The sequence below is a fragment of the Populus alba genome, chromosome 19, assembly GCF_005239225.2.
Source record: "Populus alba chromosome 19, ASM523922v2, whole genome shotgun sequence".
Classification (NCBI taxonomy): domain Eukaryota; kingdom Viridiplantae; phylum Streptophyta; class Magnoliopsida; order Malpighiales; family Salicaceae; genus Populus; species Populus alba.
Window position 1 is genome coordinate 6,765,616 of NC_133302.1, and position 13,227 is coordinate 6,778,842.

The following is a 13,227-nucleotide window of genomic DNA, read 5'->3' on the forward strand; positions in this document are numbered from 1 at the left end:
GAAATATGTATGTGTAAGGAATTTTAAGGATTTTCCTTGCTAGTTGAATAAAAATTATGATTAAATGAGAATTGAAATGAAATGTTGCTTGCATTGTTGATGATAAATGTATCATTGATGGTAGATGATACGAAAATAACAGGGAGTAGCAGCACATGCATAAGATCAAGGTGGATACTCAACACTTTATCTTTTTAGAATTAATACAATTTTAATTTATGAAATTCAGAATTTCACTGTCTCTTATTTTCTATGGATGGTAAAAAGTATGAGTAGAGTATAATACTGAAATACCTAAAATACAAAAGAAAAGAGCTAGCACTCTAAGGTATATGAATCTTTCTCTCCTAAAAGAGTTTAAGAGATTTCTCACTAGTAGTTCATGTGAATTATCATTACAGGCTAGTAAATTAAATAACTTATGGTTTACGATAATTTAGCCTTTGAAGCAAATATTCAAAGTAAAAACTACATTTGATCTTCTAGTAATCTTCGCATAAAAATATAAAACAACTCTACATCTATCTAACGAGATCCTTAGAATTCCTGAAAAATTTTAAATTTATCGTTTCCGCTATGTTAATACATTGATTTTACACTAGGATCAAGGTATATCTATAATTATGGAATTATAAGTCTAAATATGGTAAGACAATAATCCTATAATTGAATTATATGTCTAAATAAGGTAGGTCAATATTTCTGTAACCAAGGTCGTTAAAAATGTTTTTTTGACACAACATTGAAAATACAATATAAACTTGGATCGTAAAAACATATCATAAAATCATAAGTGATTTTTTTTTCATACATGGTCCATACAAACAATAAAAAATTTCTTCAATAAAGATATGGTGTATTTGTTCTTGCATGATAAAAACCTATCATGTAAGATCCAGAGAAAAAGTCAGAAATGGTTGATTTGGCTCCGAGTCCAAAAAAAAAACATTGAAAACAACTATGTCTTCAAAATTACACTCCCTCGTTGCCAATTTCAATGCTCCCTCCAAATGCATGATCATTTGTAGTGTTTTAACTTATCTGATGTCATTTATCTTGATGAAGAATTCATCACTTTTATATATTGTTATGCTTTTATACGTTTTAAATATTGTTTGTTAAACACCATGAATATCAATAAGTGGATCTATAAAGAATTGTAGGTTTTATATGAACTAAAACAAATGAATCAAATAATTCAAAGTATGACCTTTTTTTTATCTTGAAGTTTTGGTTCTTTGTTAGATCATATCTTAGAGAAATCATAATATTGTAAACTTGTTTAAAAGGTTATAGTTTTTAGGTATAAACACATGGTGGATCAAACTTCAAAGCATAGTTTGTCACTCTTATCCATAAAAATATCCCTATAGAATAAGAATTTTCAAGTTTCTATCCCATAATAGATAATTTTATTTATTAGAAAGGATTTAAGCAAGACCATGTTTCTTTCATCATTGCACTATGATTGAAGAAGGAAATTCTAGTGAGCAAACACAAGGGTATGGCAATGAAGAAGATTAGAATTGAAAATCTGGAATTATTGTAAAATCATAGTAAAATCATGATTTTGCTTGATTTTATTAATTTTACACGATTTTTAGTCTGAATTTATTATTTTTTTATTTTTATATGATTTTGCACAATAAATATATGTTGACTTATAAAAATTATATGATTTTATGAGTTATCTCGTGATTTTAATAATGCTTCAATTATGGTCTTTAGTTGGACAACCCTTTTATTCTAGTCCTTTTAGTGATTTCTGCAATCCTTTCATTATGATATGGTTTATAGCTCACGTCAACAAGATTTTGCTCCACCTATAAACACAAAATATTTAAAACCATCATTAGGTCGAGTGGAGACCTATACTCACTTGCTGGAGATTGATATTTAGATTGATAATTTTGTTTAGGAAATGAAATGCTGAGATTGGTAATTTTTATTTTTTTTTAGTTTAGAAATTTTTTAAAATAACCCTATAATTATTTACGGAGATTCTTTTCCTTTGATCAATAATTATAGGGTTATTTTAAGAATTACAAAACTAAAAAGGAAAAATAAAATTACAAATCTTGATATTTTGTTTCTAAATAAATAGGAAAAAAAATGAAAACACTTCACTATCAGAAAATTGATAAATACAAACGGAAATACCGAAGGAATATTTTTGTCGGTAAATTACCGACGTATTTTACCGACGGAAATATTCCCTTGGTATTTACTGAGAGAATTATAGTGGGAAAAAAATTAAAACAAAGCGAAAAAAAAAAAGGACGACGTGCCATTTTTACCAACAAAATTACCGACGGAATTTATTTCGTCGGTAAATTCATTGGTAAACTGTGAACACTATTCATCATATCAATTACAAAAGGAATCACCGACAGAAACTTCCGTCGGTATTTTACAGAGATTGAGCTTTGAAACTATTTAATTCTCAATTACAATGTTAATTATTGTTCTTTACATAAAAAATCACCGAATGATTGAAAAGTCGTCGGTATTATTTGGCGGTTTTCTGAAAAAAATAGCTTAAATTAAAAATTTAAATTAAATATTACAAATGGAATCACCGACGGATTGAAAAGTCCTCTGTGATATTTGGCGGTTTCTGAATTTTTTTTTATTAAATTCAAAATTTGAATTAAATATTACAGATAGAATCATCGATGGAATAATTAAAAATATTGATATTTAATTATCTTTCTGTAAAACCATCAGTAAAACATCCCAATAAAAAGCCTAGAATCCTTAATTTCACAACAGACCTGTCTCCTTTCTTCTTCTTCTCTTCTCTCCTCAACTCCTTCTCTTCTCCTCCATGCTCAGGTATGTCTTCTTCTCCTTATTTTTTCTTCTTAGTTTTTTTTTAATTAGTATACTTTACAAATTTTTTTTTTCCTCTTCTTAGCTTCACTTGCAACTACATTAAGATAAAAAAAAAAATTTCTTCTTTTTTCGTGTTTTTTTCACTATATTTGTTTTTTATTTTATTTTTAATTTTTTTTTGTTCTTAATAATTGTATGAATGTTGTTGAAGATTTTTTTTTCATATGAGATCAATTTTTAGTTGATTTATTTATAGGATTTTTAAATTTTTTCCATATGAATTTTTTTAGTTGAATTTATTTTTTTCGTGTTATTTATTTGTTGCAAATTTGTTTGAGTTGATTTTCTTCTTCTTTTTTCCAAGAATTTTGAGTATTATAGAGTGTTGATTAATATTAATTTAATTATTTTATAGTTTTGTAAAATAGATTTTTTAAAAAATATTTTTAAATAATTACCGACGGAATTGCATACAGTATTTTTCCGAGGGAATTACCGACGGAATGAAGTGAGTGATTTTTCTTTTGCTCGCTTTTTCCATCAGTAAATCCATCTATAATAATATTTTTTTAATTAGCAACGACTTACCGACGGACAAAAAATTATAGACAAAAGATTCATCGATAAAGTATTTATGTCGGTGATAGTTGGTAAATTAATTACCAACAGAATGGTAGTGCAAATACCGACGGAAAATTCCGTCAGTAAATCTAAAGATTGTGGTAGTGCTTGTATAATATTTTCTTAATTAAACCAAATAGAAAATAATAATAACTAAGAAAAATAACTTCTCCCTATAAATCCTTTTACATGACTCTTTCTTTGCAACTATAATGGGAAGACAAAAAAGAAGAAGAAGAAACCCTACTCTCTTCTCTCCAAGTGAAAATCTTAAATACATTTATCTAAAAACCATAATTATAAAACCCGACCTCATTTAAAGTCTGGGTTATGTGTTAGACGGGTCAATCTCTATGTTGGCAAGTGGACTGAATCTATTTTTCGGTCGAAAACAACCTTATTTTTTTAAAAAATTGATCGTGTCTCACATGGTTTGCGGGTTGACCCTTTAGTCATCCAAGTTTGACTTGGTCAACTCTTCAAGTTCTCAACATCAAACCTAGCTCAGGCTAGGCCTTGAGTCACCAGGTCAACTTGTTAGTCTAAAATGTGTTTGATAACTATGCTAAAAATCCCAATTTCAAAATTTTTGATTAAAAAACCCTCCAAAAATTATTCATTTGGCTACTCTTGTTGAAGTCACTATTGATTGTTATTGTTATTGTCATTGTTATTTTTTTTATTATTATTATTGTTGTTGTTTTTGTTGCTGTTTATGATGTTGTTTTTGGTATTACTATTGTTATTGTCGCTACTCGATGTTGTTGTTATTTTTCATTGTAATGGTAACAGTGAAGGTGAAGAGGTGGATGGGAAACAAAAGGACAGGAAGGAGTAAATAAAAAAAAAGAACTTAAAAGAACTTTTATGGGTTTTTTCATCTATTTATCCGTCAAAGTCTAATAGAATAAGCACATTAAAAACCATAAATCAATTTTTTTTTTTTAATTTAGGACTATTTATTTTTTTGGTGGTGGGTTTTTACAATTTAGCATAAAAGAATAGGTTAAAAATCGGGTTGTATCTCTCACCTACCTCTCCACTCGGCTTTGATTAAAGTGGTAAGATTTTACCTATTTTTGATTTGACCCTACTTAAATTGAATAAAAATCCGATCCAACAGGATTAAATGACACCAATCCTTTGGATATCAACAAGTCAAAATAAAACTGTCATATATATACCTAACCACTAGTCTAGTTTTGTAAAAATAAAATCTCCTATCACTAGAAACAGGGAAACTTAACAATAGCTTTATTAACTTTGAAGAAAAAATCGATGCAGTAGTAGCCCATTAATGCAATGTCACAAACACCATCCATTTCCACTAAGAACATCTTGCACCAATCAAGGTTATTGACAATCATTTTTTTAAACAGCTATAATAACAAAGGAAACTTCAGTGATTTTCCAATGCACAGCGTGAAATTATATGTGCAGAGGAGCCACCATCAAGAACTTTCAAGCAGTTATGAGAAACGTAGTTTATCACTTGCATTTCCTTCTATAAATGATGAGTTTCCATCCGCTATTAACTGTTTTGTTGGACCATAAAGTGAGCACCCTGTGCTCAGTACTCTTGACTTGTCATTTCAGATCTGCTCCATCCAAAAAATCAGAAAAAAAATAAAATTATATATTAACTTGCACTATTAAGCAACTTCAATGATGCAAAGGTGAAAGGATTTCGTTTTTCTTTTCAAATGGAATGATATACAAGCACAAAGTATAACAATGTCACACTTGAAATGACCATATGCTCTCGAATGCTTGGTCAAACATTCAGTAATCCTTTGACAACATAATCACGAACATAGTGTAAATCAATGGAAATATGTTCATGCGAGAATGATGCGCTGGATTTATACTTAACTAAGTTTGATGTGAATCTTGATTTTATAAAGTGTAAATGGCCTAATTAGAACTTGCATTGGATCTTTTTCTGTAGTCTTGATTATATCAAAGTTACTCTAATATTATCACATAAAAATGACAGGTGATTGCTAAATGGGAATACGAAGTTCCCTGAAAAGAGAGGAGAGCCACCCAATTTCAGAAGTTATTGCAGCTAATGCATGATACTCCGCCTCTGTTGAAGAACGAGCAACTGCATTTTGCTTTTCTGTGCTTCAAGATATTGGGTTAGACCCTAGAAAGACCATATAATAATTTGTGGAGGTTCTGTCATCCATATTTCCAACCAAATCAACATCAAAATATGTAGTAACAACCATTGATGAAGCATGTCGAAGATGTAGTCCATAGTATACCTGCCTTTGAGATAGCGAAGTAGTCTCTTGATTATAGATAAGAGAGTTTGAGATGGCTTATGCATAAACTGAGCTAGTTTATTTACTGGAAAAGAAAATGTCTGGTTGGGTGAGTGACAAATACTATAATGTACAAGTAACACTTTTATACAGAGAGGAATCAGTAGCAGCTCTACCATCATGTAGCATGTGAATTGGTTTAGCTCCTTCCAGGTTGTATCGTGAAAGTATGTCGCAAATATAGCGATGCTGAATTAGTAAGAGACCTGTCGTGGTATGAACTACCTACTCTTTAAGAAAGAAATGCACGTTTCCAAGGTCCTTGAGATTAAATTGTTGGTTTAATGCGAAAATGAACCTGACAAGAAAAAGACTAGAGTTTCGTGTGAAGATTAAATCATCTACATAAACCAAGTAGTATGCAATATGATTTGCATGATTGTAGAGAAATAGGGAAGGATCCATTTGAGATTGTTGAAATCCCAATGAGGTTAGGCCTTGACTAAAAGCTTGATACGAGGCACGGGCTGCCTGTTCGAGATCATAAAGAGACTGTCTGAGTTAGCAAATGTGATATGGATGGTCTGTATCAATAAATCCTACTAGTTGCTGCATGTAAACAACTTCATTAAGTTTTCCATAAAAAAATGCATTATTCACGTCTTGTTGATGAAGAGACCAGTTCTGAGTGATGGCAAGTGATAGAACAATTCGTCTTGTTGCTGGTTTAATGTTAGGTCAAAACATTTATGCGTAGTCAATACCAGGTCGCTGGTGAAACATGACGTCAGACCTAAGGCTTGTAACTGAACATCAAGCTGGGGAAGGAAAGCAAGGAACTGATACGCAAAACTAACTAGCAAGCAAGGCACAAAAGGCACTCCTTAGGCCTCATCAATCGAAGATGGATGAGGCATTCCAATCGTTGAAAAAGCCTTCTTGATATTGGGTGGCCTTTCATCGTCCTTTAGGATATTTGATTGAATCAGAGAATCAGTTCTTACAGTGCCCGAAATTAGACAAATTCTTTTGATACAAAAACCCTTTTACAACCAATTGGTTTGATGTTTTCAGCAAGTGGTACCAGCTCCCAAGTGGACACCATGGTTTGTATATGCTTTGTATTTATCTTGATGATTTGGGAGGCAATTATCTTTGATGGATGGCCTAGACGTTAATGCCATTGAACAAGAGGATGAAATTCAGTGACACTGGCAGCAAATTTGTCAGGAGCAGTATGGCTTGCTAATGGATACACACCATTTTGACATCTTCCTTGTAGCGTAGTCGCCCCTATGATCCGATCCGATCTTTCACAAGGTAATATTAAATTCAACGTGTACATAATTTAAATCTGATTGAGCTGAAAATTTGATGTTGTTGCCAAGGATCAATACTTTGTCCTTAAAGCTTGATTGTTTGTCACTTGTTGCAAACATACAAAATGCAATAAGTCTCTTAGATTCGAACAACAACATTTGATTCATTTTGCACTAAATTTGATTGCATTTTTGTGTTCTTGTTTTATCTGCTCAAGATTGAAGAACAGAACAAACTCGTCTGGATGTATGTATTAACAGAAGCTAAAAATATGTTTCTTTTAGAAAAGATCTGAACTGATGGGTTTTGTATTCTTCTTACTTCTTTTTTGCGTTGAAAAACAGAACAAACTCGTCCGTATGTATGTATTAACCGAAGCTAAAAATATTTTTCCTTAAGAAAAGATCTGAACTGATGGGTTTTGTATTCTTCTCACTTCTTTTCTGCGTTGAAAAACAGAACAAAATCGTCTGTATGTATGCTTTCACAGAAGCTAAAAATATTTTTCTTTTAGAAAAGATCTGAACTGATGGGTTTTGTATTCTTCTCACTTCTTTTCTGCGTTATCTGGTGAGTTTCTTATAGGAAAAAATGTACTGATGAAGGAGATTTTTTAAAGTAGAATCAAATATCCTGAGGTTACGCTCGGACAAAAGACTAATATAACATTTCCTCATCCTTTCAGTCGTCATCGATTCTGTAGCTTTGCTGATCATTTATATAATTCAGCTAAGTGATTGGGGACCGGTTGTAGCGTTTATACAGATATTCAGTTCTGAATCTTATTTTACTGAAAAGATTGATCTAGCTACCAAAATGAAGACGTCAATCTCTTATACTTTGAGAGCGATATGGTCATATGGTTGGAGAATGACTTGAACTCCATGTTGGGGGCACATTGTTAGAACTTCAGTTGGGCAGTGAGCATAAGTTGGTGAGAGAGTAAAACTGTAACGTTGCAGGATCATAGAGAGGGCTAACTTTGTCTCTGTGATAGCAAAGTTCATCCCCGCACAATTTCGAGGTCCCAGACCAAATGGCATGAATGCAGCTATGTTATTGTTTGTAGCTTTAACCACCCCGTCTGCAAATCTCTCTGGTTTAAAAAGAAGAGCATCTTCTCCCCATATTTCAGGATTTTGATGAACTGCTAAAGTTGAAATGTAAACTTCAGTATTCGCTGGAACAGTTATTTTTCCCAATTTAGTTTCCCTTTCAACTCTCCTCATCAGAATAGCATTTGGAGTATATAGTCTTAGAGATTCATTAATTACCATGCTCATCTACAAAGAAGAGACAGAAAATTTAGTTAAAGAACTGAATCAAGAGGTATAATGTTGCAAAGTTCATAATTTTGGTTAGAAGCTAGCCATGGTGGAATGGTTGCTTACAGTTTTCAATTTTGCAATGCGATCTTGACTTGGAATTTGGAGGCCAAATAATTCAAGCACCTCTTTCCTTGCTTTATCTTGCCAATCTGAGTGGACTGCTAGAAGAAAAACAATCCAGGTAAGAGCGCTTGCTGATGTTTCTTGCCCAGCTAGATAAAAATTCTTGCACTGATCAATCAGGTCATCTAATGATATTTTCTTGGTCTCATCCGAATCATGATACGCCTTTAGGAGCAATCCAAATAAATCATGTCCATAGCCATCTAGTTCTCCCAACAGTGCGTCTTTTTCTCTTCTTTTCATCATGTTCATGAATGATTTTCTTATCTTCGCTTCCAGATTTTCAAATTCAATATCATAACTTGCTTTAACAAATTTTCTGCAAAAATAGAAAAATGCCATTCATTTCTGCAACATTAGAATCTTGTATAAATGAAAAGGTGGGAGCCTGAAAATGACAGAATTAAAAGATTTAAAATTTATCGTCAGCAAGATAATTGTCTCCAAGGGAAAACTCATGTCAGGCATGATTATGCCGATTCATGCACATATATGGTGTTTACCCAATTCCAGGAATTCTAACTCTGTAATTGTTTTCTGAAATAATGTGAGTCATTCTCGTAAGCATATCAAATACGTGCTGCCCTTCCAAGTAGCTGCTTCCAAAAGACGTCCTGGAAATTACTTCTGATGTTAAAATTTTGAACTCTACAAATATATCTATCTCCTTGCTATGACGGTGTCTCCATCTTTCAAGCATAATCTCTAAACTGGCGATCATTTCTGGAACCATACCCTGCAGAGCATAAAAACGGTGCTTAGTAGTTGATGGAATTACCCTAGGTGGGTGACTTTCATATATGCTTGTACTGTTTATCTAGTTCAATAGTAGTTTAGTTATATATCTGCCAGCTTCATGATCACAGTTCAAAACAAAAACAAGAATTTACTTTTATGCTCTCTCCATGGAAAGCATGGTTGGCCAGTTTCCTGAGTTTAACCCATTTTTCCCCTTCTGATAAGACAATTCCATCCCCTAGGAGCTTCTTTATTTCACTTGAGACCTTCGTTTTGGGGTACGCTCTATCTTTGTTGCTCAATATTTGTTTGACCAGCTCCGGTTCAGTGATGATCAGTTGTGCTTGGGGACCATACCATTGAAGGAAGTTCATCCCTGTACAGAAATATGTAATCAAAGTTAATTTATATAATTCTGCTGACATTCTGTTGATATAAGAAGTTATAATTCATCTAATTTTAAGCAAGAATATTGCTTGATATCTAAAGTATGAGAAGATTGTTACCGTAGAGCTTGATCCATGAATAAAAGTGGGGATGAACCATGGGCAATGTATGATGTAGTAATTCCTGGGGACTGCTCCTAATTTTTCTTATCATTGTGGAGATCTCTTTGGTGTTACCATGCAGAAATCTGTAAGAAGGGCCTCTGATTCCCTGTGACTTCATCAAAGACTGGATGCGAATGGGAGTCCACCATACTTTATTAAAGAACTTGATGAGAATAATGAGAATGGATAGGAACAGAGTACAGCTTGTAAAGTAGATTAATGGGTTCGCCATTGTTGCTAGGAGCATGTGTTCTTCACTGACTGAACAAAAACAGAGAAACCATGGTCTTGATATAGAGGGCTTTGGCATCTTTGAATTGTTGTTTACATGAGAGAAAACTATGGAGTAGCTTTTTAGAAAATAAATCTAACTCTAATCTATGGAGTAATATGATTTTGGGCCAGGATCAAGGTATCTACCATTATGGTTCTTGATAAGGTAAATGAATAATCCTGTTATGGAATTATGGGTCTAAATAAGGTATTTCAACATTTTTGTACGTAATCCCTCCATTCGTTCTGATATGGTTTACAGCTCGCTCCAACAAGATTTTGTTCCACCTATCTTTGTCATAAAATATTTAAAACCATCATCATTCTGCCTGATTTTTTTAAATGAGTTTTAAACAAATAAATTTGAAAATCAAACTATATATATTTTTATCTAATTTTCCATAAATAGAGTTTAAATTTAAAATCTATGTATAAAAATGTAAAAATACTTAATCAAATATTAGATAAAAATCCAAATATTTCTAAACAATAAAACTATAACTCTTTTTTTAAAAAAAATTCAAACTATATTGTGTATAACAATTTTTTCTAAAGCACAATTTTATATTAATGGGTATAAATTTTGATTTAATTGCTGTATCAGGCTAACATTTTTTTGAGGATTTTAGAGGCTTGTTTCCTTTAGGGTTAAAATTTCATCATCATTCTCTGTCTAATTTTTTTAAATCAGTTTTTTTTAAAAAAATTTGAAAATTATAGCAAGCATGCGGTGTCGCGATGATCTTCCACCTTTGTCTTGTTGTGGGTATCGGGAAAATGAGGTCGACAAGTTATTCTTGCCTCTATTATTGGAAAAAGAAAATGAAAGTCACCACCTAATTTTTGGTTATTAGAAACCCTAACTAGTCTTAGAGATCGGGTACGGGGATTGGTTGCATAAAAAAAATGTATTAACACCCCAAAAACACCTTACCTAAGGTAAGCTGCATTGTTTAATTGTTTAATGTATGCTAAAGTTTAATTGTTTTCTAATTGTTGGTTTGTCTATAGTCTAAGAAAAGCCCTCCTCGATAAGAAGGTTCTTATCATATCGGGTAAAAATTAAGTATTCAAACGTCAAAAAAAAAAAAATTCTATATTAGGAATACATCTTATCTATAAGTTAGTAATCCCAGATATTAAAAATGAAATAAAATATGTTTTTGTTATTTTTTGAAATATTGGCCTAGTTCTTATGATTTTAATAAACTGGTTATTAAAGTCAAAATGCATGATAATATATATATTTTTAAATTTTTATTGTATAAAATTATGATATGTAATTTTCATGTAAGTTTTGAGAGACTTTGCCGTATGCATGAAGATAAAACCCTTTTTTTATTTTTTTTGTAGAAAATTGGGTATTTTAATATCGGATTATTTGTATCTTTAAAGTATAAAAATACAAATCAATATTAAGCAAAATTATTGGAAAAATATGCGAAACAAATCACAAATTTTTTAAATGGATTTTTTTGAAAAAGGTTTGGAATTTTTTTTATGTTTTTGTTTTTTATTAATATATAATATTGTATTATATAATATTAATATATTGGGATGGGCTAAAATCGGCCCAAAAGAAATTACGCCGAGCTCACCCCAAAGTTGTTGGAGTTAGGCCGAGGACAGCCCAAAGGTGTCGAGCTAGTACAACCCACAATATTTTTTTTCTTTTCTTTTTTGGACTAGGCCGAATCGAGCCCAACCATTTTGGTCTGGGTCGGCGTTGTTCGACCTAGTAAATATTGTAGTAGCTTTCCACTATTTCCTTTCACTCTTTGTCATCTCCTCAAATTTTTTTCCCCTTGCTTCTCTCTGTGTGTTGGTATTTATAAGGAAAAAAAAGGAGGAGAGAGGGCTACTAACCTTGTCCAGTCATGGCATAAGGTTAGTAGGATGGTTGGGCGACCCCTAGGTAGCCGCCCACAGGGTCCCCTCTACATTTTCACCTCAAGGGCAAGGCATGAGGTGGGGTGCGGTCTTGTCGGTTTTTTTGGGTTTTACGAGAGAGGGAGCGGGAAAATAGAGGGGAGAAAATCTTCTTCTTCCCCTGCCTATGCTTGCCCAAAGGAAGAAGGAGACCTACAGTGTCGTTTAAAACGACACAGTTTTGGGCCATTTCTCTCTCTCTTTCTTTTTTTTTTTATGAATATTATATGAAATGACGTCGTTTTCACTAAATCGCGTCCTTTCATTTAAAAGAAAATGGCACCAAAAACTTAATTTTCCGAATCAATTAATTTTTTTATTTATTCAATGAAGTCCTTAATTGCAATTTTGATTTTAAAAAATAATTCAATTGTATCCCTGCCAAATGTTGCCCTAATGTTTGCCACCTTTTTCACTTTAGTCCTTGGTTTTGAATTTGTGTATTTTGACCCTCAATTGATCAACAAACTTTCAATTTCCTAAATTTAGTCCATGATTCAATCAATTTCAGTCCCTCTATTGCACACCTTTTCCAGTTTGGTCCTTGGTTTCAGATTTCTTTAATCAAGTCCCTAATTGGCCATCAAACTTCAATATTTATGCAATTAAGCCCTTGATTTGATTAAATCAACTCTTAAAAAATATAATTTGACCTAAGAACTTTAATTTCTTTCAATTGAAGCCTAAATTGACCTACAAATCAATTTTTCTTGCAATCAAACCCTCCATAAGTTCAATTAAACCTTCAATAAAATTTAATTGCGTATATAAATATTTGATTTTGGACTTTTCTTTCTTAAATTGAATTTTATTTGTCAACAAGGCTCTCATCAGTCAACAATATATAGTCAAATTTCAATCTCTGTATTTTTAAACCTCCTCAATCAATTGTTTACCATTTCTAAGCGCTCTAGCATCCTCTTTTCACTACTATTGTTTTTTTTGTTTTTTTCTGAATATATTTTTTGTATTTTCTCATTTTTTGTGTAGGGACCCAAAAATAAAAAAACAACAAATGGCCTCTCTTTACAATACTTACAGAGTAAAGACTTTCCGTAGTAAGTTTTGGAATTATAAACAAAATTGAACTTTCAATTCTAATCTTCTCAAAACTTGGTTGATCTGAAACTTTGTCTTTATAGCTATTCCCTTCTACCAGAAACCAATAATCAAAACCATATACAACTTGGTTATTCTAAGATCCTGATCTAGTGATCCTCTAAATTCTGTCTTTGATTG

General features: G+C 32.0%; 1 protein-coding gene across 1 annotated transcript; it reads right to left on the reverse strand.

Annotated features, from left to right (window-relative positions):
- Nucleotides 1-7,879: 7,879 nt before the first annotated feature.
- Nucleotides 7,880-10,018, reverse strand: LOC118046674 (cytochrome P450 CYP749A22). The gene is made up of 5 exons (XM_073406560.1): nt 9,859-10,018; nt 9,388-9,611; nt 9,001-9,233; nt 8,438-8,816; nt 7,880-8,329 (listed from the first exon to the last, which is right to left on the reverse strand). Exons 1-5 carry the CDS (start codon nt 10,016-10,018, stop codon nt 7,880-7,882), a joined length of 1,446 nt encoding a protein of 481 aa, XP_073262661.1.
- Nucleotides 10,019-13,227: the final 3,209 nt, after the last annotated feature.